This window comes from Macaca thibetana, chromosome X (genome assembly GCF_024542745.1).
Source record: "Macaca thibetana thibetana isolate TM-01 chromosome X, ASM2454274v1, whole genome shotgun sequence".
NCBI lineage: Eukaryota > Metazoa > Chordata > Mammalia > Primates > Cercopithecidae > Macaca > Macaca thibetana.
In genome coordinates this window covers 29,650,525-29,665,882 of record NC_065598.1, presented here as the reverse complement: position 1 = coordinate 29,665,882, position 15,358 = coordinate 29,650,525, and the positions used below count along the sequence as shown (strand labels likewise).

Below are 15,358 nucleotides of genomic sequence, written 5' to 3'. Positions count from 1 at the left end.
GTTTTTTTCTTTTTTCTTTTTTTTTTTTTTGAGATAGTTTCGTTCGTGTCACCCAGGCTGGAGTACAATGTTACGATCTCCGATCACTGCAACCTCCATCTCCCAGGTTCAGGCATTTCTCCTGCCTCAGCCTCCCGAGTAGCTGGGGCTACAGGTGGCCCGCCACCATGTCTGGCTAATTTTGTATTTTTAGTAGAGACGGGGTTCGCCATGTTGGCCAGGCTGGTCTCGAACTCCTGACCTCAGGTGATCCGCCCACCTCGGCCTCCCAAAGAACATTTTTTTTTTTTAAAAGGTACACTGTACAAAAAGTACACTAACACATTTTCTATATTTTATGGTATTTTGATCTCACACTCAGTATGTGTGTGTATATCTATATGTGTGTGTGTGTATATATATATATATATATATATTTTTTTTTTTTTAAGACAGAGTCTCACTCTGTTGTTCAGGCTGGAGTGCAGTGGCAAAATCTTGGCTCACTGCAGCCTCTGCCTCCCGGGTTCAAGTGATTCTCATGCCTCAGCCTTCCGAGTAGCCGGGATGATAGGCACGCACCACCATGCCTGGCTAATTTTTGTATTTTTAGTAGAGACAACGTTTCTCCGTGTTGCCCAGGCTACTCTCAAACTCTTGGCCTCAAGCAATCCACCCAATTTGACCTCCCAAAGTGCTGGGATTATAGGCAAGAGCCACCACGCCCAGCCACACTCAGTATATGGCTTAATGAAACAATCCTCGTTATTTTTCTTAAATTCTTTGCAAATGACATTCATGTTTTGCAATTCTATAGTAAGTCTCTTACCAGTGTTTTCCTTCTTCATCATTAAATATTTTTATTATGATAATAGTAAAACAACAAGAAAAAACCCTTTCAGTTTACTTTCTATTCACTAACGGAGTACATGTTAATCTTGACTGTACGAGTTAAAAGAAAAAAAAAAAATTACCTAATGTCACTTTCCCAAACTCGATTTTCATCCAGATCTTCAATAAACTTTTCTCCTTTCATCCAGTAAATTAAAGGACTGACATCTCCGCTGTAGCCAAAGAAAGCTCTGCAGGTTAGATTAGCAGAGTCACCTGCAGAGACAAGTGATGGAAAAGTGTTATCAAACTATTTGTTCACACTCATTTCAGGTAAACTGACAGGTAACATTTTGATCACTTTTCATTGATTTCATAAAATATCTTTCTAAAAGAATAATTTTTCCGGGATTTTCAATCTTTGTCAAATTGATAGAATGTGTGCTTTCGACAACATGGCTTGTTTATTTTTATTTATTTATTTATTTTTTTTGGAGACGGAGTCTCGCTCTGTCGCCCAGGCTGGAGCGCAGTGGCCGGATCTCAGCTCACTGCAAGCTCCGCCTCCCGGGTTCACGCCATTCTCCTGCCTCAGCCTCCCGAGTAGCTGGGACTACAGGTGCCCGCCACCTCGCCCGGCTAGTTTTTTGTATTTTTTAGTAGAGACGGGGTTTCACTGTGTTAGCCAGGATGGTCTCGATCTCCTGACCTCGTGATCCGCCCGTCTCGGCCTCCCAAAGTGCTGGGATTACAGGCTTGAGCCACCGCGCCCGGCCAACATGGCTTGTTTAATGGAATGTGAGTTACTTATAAAATTTCCAAGAGGACTAGTCAGCTATTGTATAGAACATTTTTCCAATTTGGTTCGCCTGATGTTTTCTCATGATTAACTTGAGGTCATGAATGATTGCGAAGGATACCACAGAGGTGATATGCCTTTCTCGAAGCATGATATCGCAGGGTACATAATGTTGCTAATTATAAGATTTTATAGGGCAGATAGAAGGTGTTTCTCAGTCTTGAATGTGGGAAATAGAAAATCTTTGGCTGCAAAGACAAAGGAACCATAAATCCGAGATCCTAAGAGAATGCTATTAAAATATTTTTAATTCATAAAGCAAACATTTGAATTAAAGAAGTTACCACATACTCAAGTAGAAAAACAAAAAAACAAATAAAAATCATGATAATAAATGTTTGGGATTTTCATTACAGGTAAAATCGATTATACTACTGTGAAGATTAGTTTATTTCGATATGCTACTTAGAATGTTTTAGTGGTGAATACAGATTGGTCAATTCTTTAATAAGGTAAATTGAAGTCTCTGTCTAAAAGGTGGAAATAAATTTAATGCCTGTAGAAAGTAAAGTTTATTTCTGGATATTTTATGCCACTTTACAAGCACCTGGCTTACTCAAGCTTCAGTCAGCATTAGAGAACTGAAATATTCCAGTAGATAGTAGTTTTAAGATCTTGCTACCACTAAATGGAACCAGAAAATGAGGGATAAGATGGGTTCTTATAAGTCTGGATTGGGGCAAAGGAACTCTCAGGGATTGGCACCACGTGAGGGGCTGAAAATGAAAAAGCAACACCTTTGCTGGTATTTGAAGTAAGCAAACTCTCAATTTGTGGTAGCCATAGATACTTAAGAATATTACCAGAGGGCCCTGAGAACTCTGTGATCCTAAGGACCAAGGAAGGAGGTTTCTTAAAAGAGTACTGGAAGCCTCAGAGCTAAGCTATGAGTTGATAGTATATATTTCTTGAAATTTTGCTTATGAAAGACTCTACAGTACAAACACAGAGAAAAGCAGAATGCACTTACATGTACTCTTTCTAAACTAGGGCATGAGTATCTGCAACTTAATTCTACAAGTTCTACAATGACAACATTTTTATAGGATAAAATTAATCATATTCTCTTAATTATGTTCATTGTTTAAGAATACTTCATGAAAATTATCGCTCTTCTAATATTTCTAATATGGCATGACGTAGCCTTCTCTATTTTAGCTTATGTCTGCATGTTCTCTATGAGATTCCTCACGGACTTGGATTCCCCGCCTCCGGCCCCCTCAGAGATGGAGTCTTCCTCTGTCACCCAGGTTGGAATGCAGTGGTGCGATCTTAGCTCACTGCAACCTCTGCCTCCGGGGTTTAAGCAATTCTCCTGCTCAGCCTCTGGAGTAGCTGGGATTACAGGCGCACGCCACCATGCCCGACTAATATTTTTGTATTTTTAGTAGAGACGGGGTTTCGCCATGTTGGCCAGGCTGGTCTCGAACTACTGACCTTGTAATCTGCCCACCTTGGCCTCCCAAAGAGCTAGGATTACAGGCGTGAGCCACCACGCCCGGCCGGATTTTTTATGTAATAGTCATCACTGATGACCAGATAACGCAAGTCCAGAAAATATCTACAAACTTTGAAGAGGCAAACTGAGGCTCCAAGGAGGTTTCTTTATTATTAATCTCTGTACAGAAACATTTTAGTATAAAATTCCCTCTCCTTTAGAGAATATTTACATTACAAAATGAATAAATGCCAATTCCACTGATTGAAAATCAATTGCATATTTCTACGGCAAGTGTCAACCAACATTACAAAACAACTTCAAATCAAATATTGTTTGTCTTTACATTTTTATAAGAGCGCCTTTTTTTTTTTTCACCAGGACTATCTGTTACAGTGCCAAGGTAGTCACGCATTCAACAATAAGTCTTTAAAAACTACCTAGTATGCTGATTAACATTATATGCTAATGGAATCAAGATGTGTTACAGTTTAAAAATGTATGTATCCATAATTTACACCATCTGTCTTTCAGAAGACCAAGTTTAAGTTTTTAGGTGGGACTTAATGCCTGGAACTCATAAATAGAACTCTCCAGGTATTGCCTAATTTTCCATTACAATTTTAGTAAATATGAGACCTCATAAATAACGAATAAGAAATCTGACAATCCTTAGCAGGGAGGCCAATTGACCTCCTCATTGGGACCTGAATTACTGTCTCACATCACCCTCCTTTCTTTCCCACATCAACTGTGAAATTCAGTTTTATTCACATTTTTTTCAACATTTTATAATTATTCATTTCTTTTACCTGCAGGCTTTGTGCTGCCACACCTAAAAAATGGCTCCTGCACCCATGTAAGAAGCAATTTGCTTTCTCTGCCATCTTGGTTCACCTGTTCTTTGACTACCCCACCCTGCCTGGGGCTCCAGTACTGAGCGCATCTACAGTGCTACGGGGACACCTAGGAGAACTCTAACCAGTCTTGAGATGGTCAGACAGTGAAATTCAAGGAAGGAATAGAAGAGGGTGGAGAGAAGAATAGAAAAACACTCTGGACAGAGAGGAAAGAGCATGAGTGAGAAAAAGCCTGGGGACTTCGGGGAAAATAAAATAATTTTGAAGGGGCTGAAGCTAAAGTGTAGACGAGGGGCAAGTAGAGGGAAGATTAGGGGAAGAATAGAGCCGTGATGACGCAAGGGCAGGAGCAGCGCTGTTCTACGTATGGCATGTGGAAAATCTGAGACTTCCATTTCAGGGCAATGGAAAGTTGAGGAAAGGTTTCAAATAGGAGACTGACGCTATCACATCTCTATTCTAAAGAGATCAATCTTACTGTATTTTCAAACCTGAGATGGGCTCAGACAGAACCAAGGATTGAGAATGCTACAATACTCTGGGATCACATAAGGAATAAGCACTGCAAAGATCACATTATTTCCGCCTAATTTCTTAAGGTGATAAAGCCTAGGTGGTAGCAGTAACTACAGAACACTCTGCTTTTTATCCATGTGATAATACGGAACCTCTTGAAGCAGACATTAAGTAGGAAGCCTGTTAAGGCAGAAAATATATAATATATATGTAATGTAATTATTTATATATATACATTCTCTCTCTATATATCTATATATATATAGCAATCACTGGGTCACCCACACAGAAAGAGAGAGAGATCTGGAAACTGCCAGTTGCTTCTCAATACAGGCAGAAGAAAAAGTCAATTTGAGCAGTGCTTTGTTCTGTGAAGAGGCTTTTCAGTGGTTTCTGTGTGGCTAAGCAAAGTTACCACTTCCCTTCTTATGCATTGCTCTGCTCACAGCCTAGACACTAGGAGTTCAATGGAGTCAATCCTGAGAACAGGCCAGGTGAGGTCAAGCTCACACCTGAGTCTCTAACCAGGGGCCTAACTGTTGTGGAGAAAAGCTGGATTCACCAGGTACTACTTATTTGGAAAAAGTGATTGATCACACCTGTTTCAGAGAGCTGTCACGTTGGAATCCAACTGCGTATTACCTTGTGTTTGAAAGTGGGAAGGAAGGACTATTATCCCTTCCTGTGAGTCTGAGTAAGAACCAGGAGTTGATAGAAATTCATGGGGCAGGGTGGAGCAGAGGAATAAGTGATGTATGTCCACGGAATAAGGGCAAATAAGGATTAAAAAGGACAAATAGTAGTTATGAAAGTAATAAATGATGGGACTGCGTTTGCACCTTGGGCCAATGAACTAGGACATGCCAATTACACAACAGGTTTTTATCATCTGAATTTTGGGAGTCACCCATTCATATTCCATTTTATAGTCTCATGCTTTTATTTAAGACTATCTTCTTTGCTTTAAATTCTCATTTTCACCTAATACACACTTCATCCATTAAATCCAATTCAAATGGCACTTCTTCCAAAATGCAGGCCTGCACTTTCAAAAAATACTCATTTAGGCCGGGCGCGGTGGCTCACGCCTGTAATCCCAGCACTTTGAGAGGCCAAGGTGGGTGGATCACAAGGTCAGGAGTTCGAGACCAATCTGGCCAATATGGTGAAACTCCATCTCTACTACAAAGTACAAAAATTAGCCGGGCATGGTGGCAGGCGCCCGTAATCCCAGCTACTAGGGAGGCTGAAGCAGGAGAATAGCTTGAACCTGGGTGGCAGAGGTTGCAGTGAGTTGAGAACATGCCACTGTACTCCAGCCTGGGAGACAGAGCGAGACTCCATCTCAAAAAAAAAAAAAAAAAAAAAAAAAAAATTGTCATTTAATTTTTCTTCCTCCTTCTCTTCTCCTTTCTCCATAGACTTCGGAACATATCTCTTGTTTTATCATAATATAGTCCTTTCAATATCTGCTTTGCTCACATATCTAGCCCAGCAACTTGACTATGCTTTCCCCAAAGGCAGAAATTATATCTTTATTTACCTTCGTATTACCAGGACCCATTACAGCATCTTGAATATATAAGGAACTCAATACATAATCTTAAATTAATGAATAACCTGCTTAATATCTTCTGAACTTTCATTTTACCTTGTTTCCCTTTTTTAAAGTTTCATTAATTAAAGGCTACATGTCTACATGTCTCCACAGGCCAAATTTATCATGTAAACTAGGCTTCACATTGCAAATACAGAGCCTCCTCATTCAGATATTATTTCAGTGGTATTATTCCATACCAGCTTGCAAAGGTCAGTTACCACATTTTCAGAAATTCTGTGAGCAGGTTGCTAAGCACAGTCATTGAAAATTAAATTATAGAAAGATAAATAAACAATATTAAAAAATAATAGATACTCAAAACTTCCTAATTATTTTGCTACATTTTACCATTTATTCATTCATTCACCTTTTGAGATTGTTTACAACTATAGTATCTGTATGGTGGAAATACTACACAATAGTGTACTACTGCACATCTCTTCTGAACTATATGTTTAATGACATTATGTTGGTAGCTTGAAAAAGACCATGGGGGGAGTATTTACCCCATACATTGGCAAATGCTACAAATCAGGCTATGATTTATTGTTCTGTTGACTGACTGCACTTAAAACATGATAGGGAAAATGTTAATAATGCAGGTAAAATTAAAAGTGTGTCATGTCTATAGCTGGCATATTGGGAATAGCACAAACATCAAGAAAATATTCTCCCATTAAAATTTGATTCAGCAAAGACATCATTTACATCACTGATGAGTGGGTCAAGTTCTGACATGCAACTCCATTGTTTTATTAGCTAAGGTAAACAAAAAATATCAACTGTATGCATGACAGAACTACATTCAGAGAGCCAACTGTTAAACATTCACCAGATGCTACTGTCTATAAAATTGTTTTTTACATACATAGTATGCATATTTTAATAGCTTTATTGAGATACAATTCACATACCATGAATATGTACAATTCCATGGTTTTCTCTATATGCACAGAATTGTACAATCAGAACCAGAGTCAATTTTAGGACAATTTTAGGATCACCCCAAAAAGGAACCCTGTACCAATTGGCAGCCACTCCCCATTTTAGCCCTTAGCAACCACGAATCTACTTCTACTTTCTGTCTCTATGGACATCTGGTATAAATGGAGTCATACACTATGTTGCCTTTTATGTCTGGTTTCTTTTGCTTACTTTAATGTTTTCAAGGTTTATTCGTGTTACAGCATGTATCAATAATACCCCATTGTGTGACTATATCCCATACACTGATTTTGTTTATCCATTCATCAGGTGATGAACATTTGGGTTGTTTCCACTTTTTGGCTATTGTGAATACTGCTGCTAAGTTTTTGTGTGGATATATGTTTTCATTTTTCTTGGGTATATACCTACGAGTGATGCTGCTAGGCCATAAGACAATCTTACATTTAAATATTTGAAGAAATAGCAAACAGGTTTACAAAGTGGCTATGCCATTTTACATTCCAGCCAGCAATGTATGAGGGTTCCAGTTTCTCCACAGGCTTGTCAACACTTGTTAGTATCTGTTGCTTTGATTATAGCCATCCTAGTGAGAGTGAAGTAGGATCTCTTTGTGGTCCCTTACATTCATATTAAACCAAAATTTTATTATTAAATATAGCTATTTTGCTAATCACCAGTACTGTTCAAAATTACGAAAACATTATCAAGATAAAAAGGCTTCTTATTGGATTGTAGCATGTAATTGTCAACATCATACCTAAAATGCTTTTTATTTACCTACTTTTGTGTTATAAACATTATAATGAATTTATAAAATGTATGATGATTATAAAATCAGACTATATTTTTACTTGGCAATTCTCAGGAACTAAATAAATTATTGGAGGCTTACTTTATTAGGAAATACTGACAATATTTAATTCCAAATATTTAAAAGCAAACATATGTTAAACAAGAATATACAATGGGACTCACAGTATCATCTCATTTAAATTCAATAGAACTATGCCTACAACCATTATTTTTTTTTCACATTTTTACTTTCATTTCAGGGGTACATGTGCAGGTTTGTTATATAGATAAATTACATGTCACAGGGGTTTGGTGTACAGATTATTTCATCACCCAGGTTAGAAGCATGGTATCTGGTAGGTAGTTTTTCCATCCTCACCCTCCTCTCACCCTCTACCCTCCACCTCAAGTACACCTGTATTGTGTCCCCAGTGTTTAGCTTCCACTTATAAGTGAGAACATGTGGTATTTGGTTTTCTTTCCCTTCATTAGTTCATTTACAATAATGGTCTCTAGCACCATCCATGTTGCTGATATCATTCTTTTGGATGACTGCATAGTATTCCATGGTGTATACAGACCACATTTTCTTTATCTAGTCTACCACTGATGTGCATCTAGGTTGATTCCACGTCTGCTATTGTGAATAGTGCTGCAATGAACATATGCATGCATGTGTCTTTATGGTAAAAAATATATACATTCCTTTGAGTATATACCCAATAATGGGATGCTGGCTCCAATGGTAGCTCTAAGTTCTCTGAGAAATCATCAAACTGCTTTCCACAGTGGCTGAACTAATTTACATTCTCACCAGTAGTATATAAGTGTTCCCTTTTCTTTACAACCTTGCCAGCATCTGTTATGTTTTGACTTTTTAATAATAGTACTGAATCTTTACATTGTTTTGGGTAGTATGGTCATTTTAACAATATTGATTATTTTTATCTATGAGTGTAGAATGTTTTTCCATTTGTTTGTGTCATCACTGATTTCTTTCAGCAGTGTTTTATAATTGTTGTAGAGATCTTTCACCCTCCTGGCGAGCTGTATTTCTAGGCATTTTATTTTATTTTTTGTGGCTATTGTGAATGGGATTGCATTCTTGATTTGGCACTCAGTTTGGATGTTGTTGGTATATAGAAATGTGCCTACTAGCATTCTTTTCAGTTTTTTTTGTTTGTTTGTTTATTTGTTTGGAGACAGAGTCTCACTCTGTTGCTCAGGCTGGAGTGCAGTGAAATAGTCACGGTTCACTGTAGCCTCAATCTCCCGAGCTCAAGCAATCCTCTCACCTCATCCTCTTGGGTCGCTGGAACTACAGGCATGTGTAACCATGCCTGGCTAATTTTTTGAGACAGGGTCTAGCTTTGTCACCCAGGCTGGTGTGCCTAGCTAACTTTTTATTTTATTTTAAAATGGAGACAGGGTGTCCCTATGATGTCCAGGCTAGTCTCAAACTTCTGGGCTCAAGCAATCCTCCCACCTTGGCCTCCCAAAGTGCTGTGATTACAGGCATGAGCCACTGCACCTGGCTAGCATTATTTTCATATGATGATGTTTTTTAAGTTTTACTAATGCAATAGGACATAACAAAGCAATGAGATGTTTTAAAAAACTGATGAAAGAATTATTATTATTATTATTAAAGTTTATATGAGTATATGAACACAAAATATATACAACTGTTTAATGGAATATTGTTAAGCAGTTTAATTAGCTAACATTTGAGGTGCATAAAGATGAAAATTGCCAAATAAAGGCTTCATATATTGAACCAATTTTAATAAAAGCATTGTTTGAAGATAACCTGATTGCATACTTACCCAATAAAAAGCCCTATATTTCGACTTTTTAAAGTTATTTCAAATATTCAAATCTAAGACATATATTGTAATTACTTACTAGCAAAATTTTAAAATTTGCCCTTTTGATATAACATTCTTTTGTATTGGTATTCCAAAATATGAAATTCTGTATAGTTTGAGTTATTTTAAACAAAATATAATCATGTAAAAATAAGACTCACTATACTATAGATCAAATGGAGTCTATGTGGTAATTATCAAAGGAGAGGCTACCCATTTTTTTCAATATACTTGGATAGAACTTTAGGTCCAGACAAAAATACCCTTAAGAAACTCAAAAGAGAATATGCGAAATAAAACCAAGAGAGAATGTGGGTCTTAAGAGCATAGATTCTAAAATTATTAAAAGCTTGCTTATATATATATATTTTTGAAATGGGGTCTTGCTATATTATCCAGCCTAGTCTTAAACTCCTGGGCTCAAGCTATCTTCCCTTCTCCTGAGTAGCTGTGATTACAGGCACAAGGCTTGACATTTTAAAATGAAACACTATCTGCCTAATATGAAATCGTAAGAGCGTCTACCTCAGCCTATTGCGGCCCTGCAGCAATAAATAATTGATTAAGGCAATTCAGAGGAAAGCCAGTTTTCCTTAGTGGGGTAAGTTTGTAAATCTAGCACATTTGAGGGTTGTTTTTAAAACTACATGATTTGTAGCAATTTAATGTACTTATAGTTTAGCTATAGTTAATGTGATTTAAACATTTTTAATCTTATTCTCTAAGAGACACTGATTTTTATCAGAGTTTTGCCAGCCTTAAGAAGAAAACTCTGTAGTTAGTTATGGTCTATGATATTTAGAAATAATTATCATCCATGGTTTCTACAGTTACTAATCAGAAAATGGAAGAGATCCTATTTATACTAGCAATAAACAAACAATTAAACAAATCCATTCCCAAGTTACATTTTAGATGTAATGCTAATGCTAACAAAAGTCCAATAAGATGTAGAAGTCAACAAAATAATTCTATATTTATTTAGAAATTTAAGTAGGTGAATATTGTCAACAACTATCCTAAAGAAGTGTAATGATGATAGATCTGGACATTATGTTGTTGGTCTAAACAAAGAGCAAAATATATTTTAAAACAATTATAAAAAAAAAAACATCATGTTTGTCCTGCAGGCAGTGATACAGCTCTTTGAAATCAATTGTAGTGCTCAGAAATGGTACCAGATTTAACTCCAGGCAATGAGTTATCAGAATTGCATTCTGGTCTGAAAACAAAAATCAGTTTCACATAATATAGCAAAATAAATGTGGGATTTATTAGAGTTAAATATTACTATGAAACAAATATACTATATAGGAGAAAGTATATATTTTATACATATGTGGAGGAAAAATAATTTCTTAAAATTGAAGTCTAGAAATAACAAAAAAGTTCAAGATTGAAAGATTTAAATTTATAATTAGTAAAATTCAGTAGAATGAAAAGTGATACAAGGAAAAAACAACAGAATAATTATAGATTTTTGTTTTTTGTGTTTATTCAATATGTGTCTGGGTATGCTTTCAATTAACAAGGACAAATAATTTAAAAATTCACTTAGCATACTATCTAGAATGGACATTAATAAATTGATAGATAGACATTCCAGATATTCAAGTTGAAAATAATTAGTGCTAGATTGTGATAGGAACTTTAGGGAAAGTTATTACTAGCAATTACTAATGCTACCATTAACCTTGCTTTTTCTTGCATATTTCCACTAACTTTCATATCAGTTTTTATTTTACACTCTCATATATTCTACAATGTCATTTAGCTTAGAGTCATATGGCTTAGATGTTACATTTTCTTCTTGTTTTACTCAAGTCAGTGAGTCCCAAATTTATTGTCAAAAAATTTACCTCCAACCCCCACCAGATTTAGATTCAGCAAGTCAAGTCTGGAGAGTTCCAGGGATTTGAATTTTTAACAAGCACCCTCAGGTGATTTTTCATGCAAGTGGTTACAGTTAACTGTCCAGAACAATTTGTTTTTACTTTGGAATTTGTTTAAAGTGCAACTGGGGCTCAGAAAAGCAACAAAATTGAAAAATATTAGGGCAGGTCCTGTAAGCAGGAAGCAAGGACAGGGAGGCTGGAGAAGAGGAAAGAGAAAGAGGGTTCACAATAATGGCAGTTGTGGGTAGAGAAGTAGCTGGTGTAGACAAGAAAGTAGGATATACAACTGGGTCACTGACAACCCAACCAAGCTACAGAAATATATATATATATTTACAAAGTTATGTAGAAAAAAATTATCTTTCATTGGAAAACTACTCATTGATCTATGGCACACCCTTCCAGATTATTGGATTCTGGTTTTTTACTGTCTCTGAACTATATTTTGACTCTGTAAAATGTAGGACACTGATAGGGGTATAAATTTTCTCCTGTCTGATAGTGATTTAATTGACTCACCTCTCCTACCCCACCCATAACCTGGGGAAAAAACCATTTTGTCTCCGTTTACAATTCATCTCAACATTTCTTTAATCTGTGTGAATCTGCTGCTTTGATATTTCCTTTGAACTGGTCATAACATCTGCTTGGTCCCCTCATATCACATGAGCAAAAAGTTTTTTAACGTGTATTCATTCTGCCATCTGTGTGAGAGTCACGACTACACATGTTTCTGAAAGTTATCTATAAAAAGGAATATGATATTTGCCTTATTGCTTTTCACTACCATTAAAATAAGCAATGTTTATACACACTCATATGGCTCTGACATTTGTTGGATTACTGAAGGATTTTATGAACACTCTCCTTACCACCCTTTTTTTCAAATGTAAGAATCAGCAACAAGCAATGGGGAAAGAATTCCCTATTTAATAAATGGTGCTAGGAAAACTGGCTAGCCATATGCAGAAAACTGAAACTGGAACCCTTCCTTATACCTTATGCAAAAATCAACTCAAGATGGATTACAGACTTAAATGTAAAACCCAAAACCATAAAAACCCTAGAAGAAAACCTAGGCAATACCATTCAGGACATAGGCATGGGCAAAGACTTCATGACTGAAACACCAAAGCAATTGCAAAAAAAGCCAAAATTGACAAATGGGATCTAATAAAGCTAAAGAGCTTCTGCACAGCAAAAGAAACCAGCATCAGAGTGAACAGGAAACCTACAGAATGGGAGAAAGTTCAATCTACCCATCTGACAAAGGGCTAATATCCAGAATCTACAAAGAACTTAAACAAATTTACAAGAAAAAAAAAAAACCATAAAAAGTGGGCAAAGGATATGAACAGACACTTCTCAAAAGAAGACATTTATGCAGTCAACAAACATATGAAAAAAAGCTCATTATCACTGATCATTAGAGAAATGCAAATCAAAACCACAATGAGATACCATCTCATGCCAGTCAGAATGGTGAGTATTAAAAAGTCAGGAAACAGTAGATGCTGGCGAGGCTGTGGAGAAATAGGAATGCTTTCACACTGTTGGTGGGAGTATAAATTAGTTCAACCATTGTGGAAGACAGTGTGGCAATTCCTCAAGGATCTAGAGCCAGAAATACCATTTAACCCAGCAATCGCATTACTGGGTATATACCCAAAGGATTATAAATCATTCTACTATAAAGACACATGCACACGTATGTTTATTGCAGCACCATTTACAATAGCTAAGACTTGGAACCAACCCAAATGGCCATCAATGATAGACTGGAAAAAGAAAATGTATCACATATGCACCATGGAATACTATGCAGCCATAAAAAAGAATGAGATCATGTCCTTTGCAGGGACATGGATGAAGCTGGAAGCCATCATCCTCAGCAAACTAACACAGGAACAGAAAACCAAACACTGCATGTTCTCACTGTTAAGTGGGAATTGAACAATGAGAACACATGGACACAGGGAGGGGAACATCACACACTGGGGCCTGTCGGGGGTTGGGGGACAAAGGGAGGGAGAGCATTAGGACAAATACCTAATGCATGCGGGGCTTAAAACCTAGATGATGGGTTGATAGGTGCAGCAAACCACCATGGCACATGCATACCTATGTAACAAACCTGCACATTCTGCACATGTATCCCAGAACGTAAAGTTAAATAAAAAATTAAAATTAAAATTAAAAAAAGAAAAAGAATCAGCAATAAAATTTTTATCTTTATTTAAGTCCAAGCTATTTAGCTTGCTATCAAGAGCAACTATCATTCTTTTCTTTCAGTCTCTAATTTGCTGTAACAAGCAATTTCTGATAAGGCAATTCTAGTGTGTGATTCAGAGAGCCAACCACCACAGCTCTTCTGTACCCTCTTCCATTTAGATATTGAAAAAGCTCCTCCACCTCTCATCTCTGATACACAAGTGATAGACCTAAGACTGTTTACCACATTTAACCAGAAATACAGGAAATTAGCATTAGAATTTGACAAGTTAAGGAGAAGAGAAACCTTTATTTAATTTGTCTCTCAATTTTGTTTCTTTGCTTTCCTTCAAATAATAAAACAAACAAATTTAAGCTATGGCCTAGGGATCTGCACACATCAAATATATCAGTCAGCCAGGGCTGTAGTCCTGAAGATAATGGTATTCTTGCTGCCTCAAGTTGATATCTGTAAAAGCCACAGTAAATTGCACTAAATGCTTCTGCCTCCTTTTTGGCAGAAAGGTGCACAGTCAGCTCAATCTCACCAGGTTCGGAAGGAAGCACTCTAAAATTGATCATAAAAAATCATTTGCTTTATAAAATGAGAACAATGCTTGTCACACTGCAGCCTTTCAACCAGGCCACGATTTGAGGGGTCTTAGAGGAAAAACAATACTTTTTCCCTTCAACCAGTAGATTCCAATCAGCTAAGTAGAGCACACTTCTAACTGGGTATCATACAGCCATTTCTAAAACTACGAGATCAGAGTCTCTCTCCACTAGAGGACACTCTCTAGCTTATTGAAAAATAAAAAAGCTCTCTTTTTTTAATTAAAAAGAAAATCCTCCTCTAATTAAAAAGCATCAACATCCAGACATTTTACTCTTTGCAATTAGGAAATAGTGAGCATTTTGTTCTTAAGTAAGATGTTGAATAGTAGGGGGATTTTAATTTCATTTGCACCATTAATCATGTATATTAAAATTACTCTACGGTCATGGTAAAGATAAATGTTTTGCCAAAGACTCACCATTTAAGCTAAAAGCAAAGTGGTTTACAAAACATATTTATCTTTTGTCATTAGTTACACTGAATGGTTCTTCTTCTAGAAAGCTTTATTCAGAAATGAAAAAAGAGAAGAATTTCTCTCTCTCTGTCTCTCTCTCTCTCTCTCTCACACACACACACACACACACACACACACGCACACACACGCAGAGACAAATGAAGTTTCTTGGAACTTCATTAAAATGTTTTACCTAAATAAGTACTAGGACCTATGGCAGATAATAGTTGCCAATATCAAAGCACAGATAGTTCTTTGGCAATCAGAGATTTATTTAAGAATTCTAAAAGACAGGAAAAGTAATGAAAGGGGTACGTTATATTAAGCTCATCGTTGAGGATGTGATTGCTGCAAGATATAACATCTGCTCAAATTTCAAGGAGACAAAATCACAAGAGGAAAACAAGGTATGAATTTTAAATTTGCTAACCATAATTCAGCTGTAGTGTCAGATTTCTTTATGAAAATAGATTTTATACTACATTACTATA

At 36.5% G+C, this 15,358-nt stretch overlaps 1 protein-coding gene across 1 annotated transcript in view; it reads right to left on the bottom strand.

The window, feature by feature from the left end:
- The window catches only part of IL1RAPL1 (interleukin 1 receptor accessory protein like 1), a 1,385,688-nt gene that overhangs the window by 40,769 nt on the left and 1,329,561 nt on the right, over nt 1-15,358 (bottom strand). Inside the window, exon 7 of the mRNA XM_050776674.1 lies at nt 954-1,086. Coding sequence (XP_050632631.1) covers nt 954-1,086 — 133 coding nt within the window. The remainder of the gene's footprint in view (nt 1-953; nt 1,087-15,358) is intronic.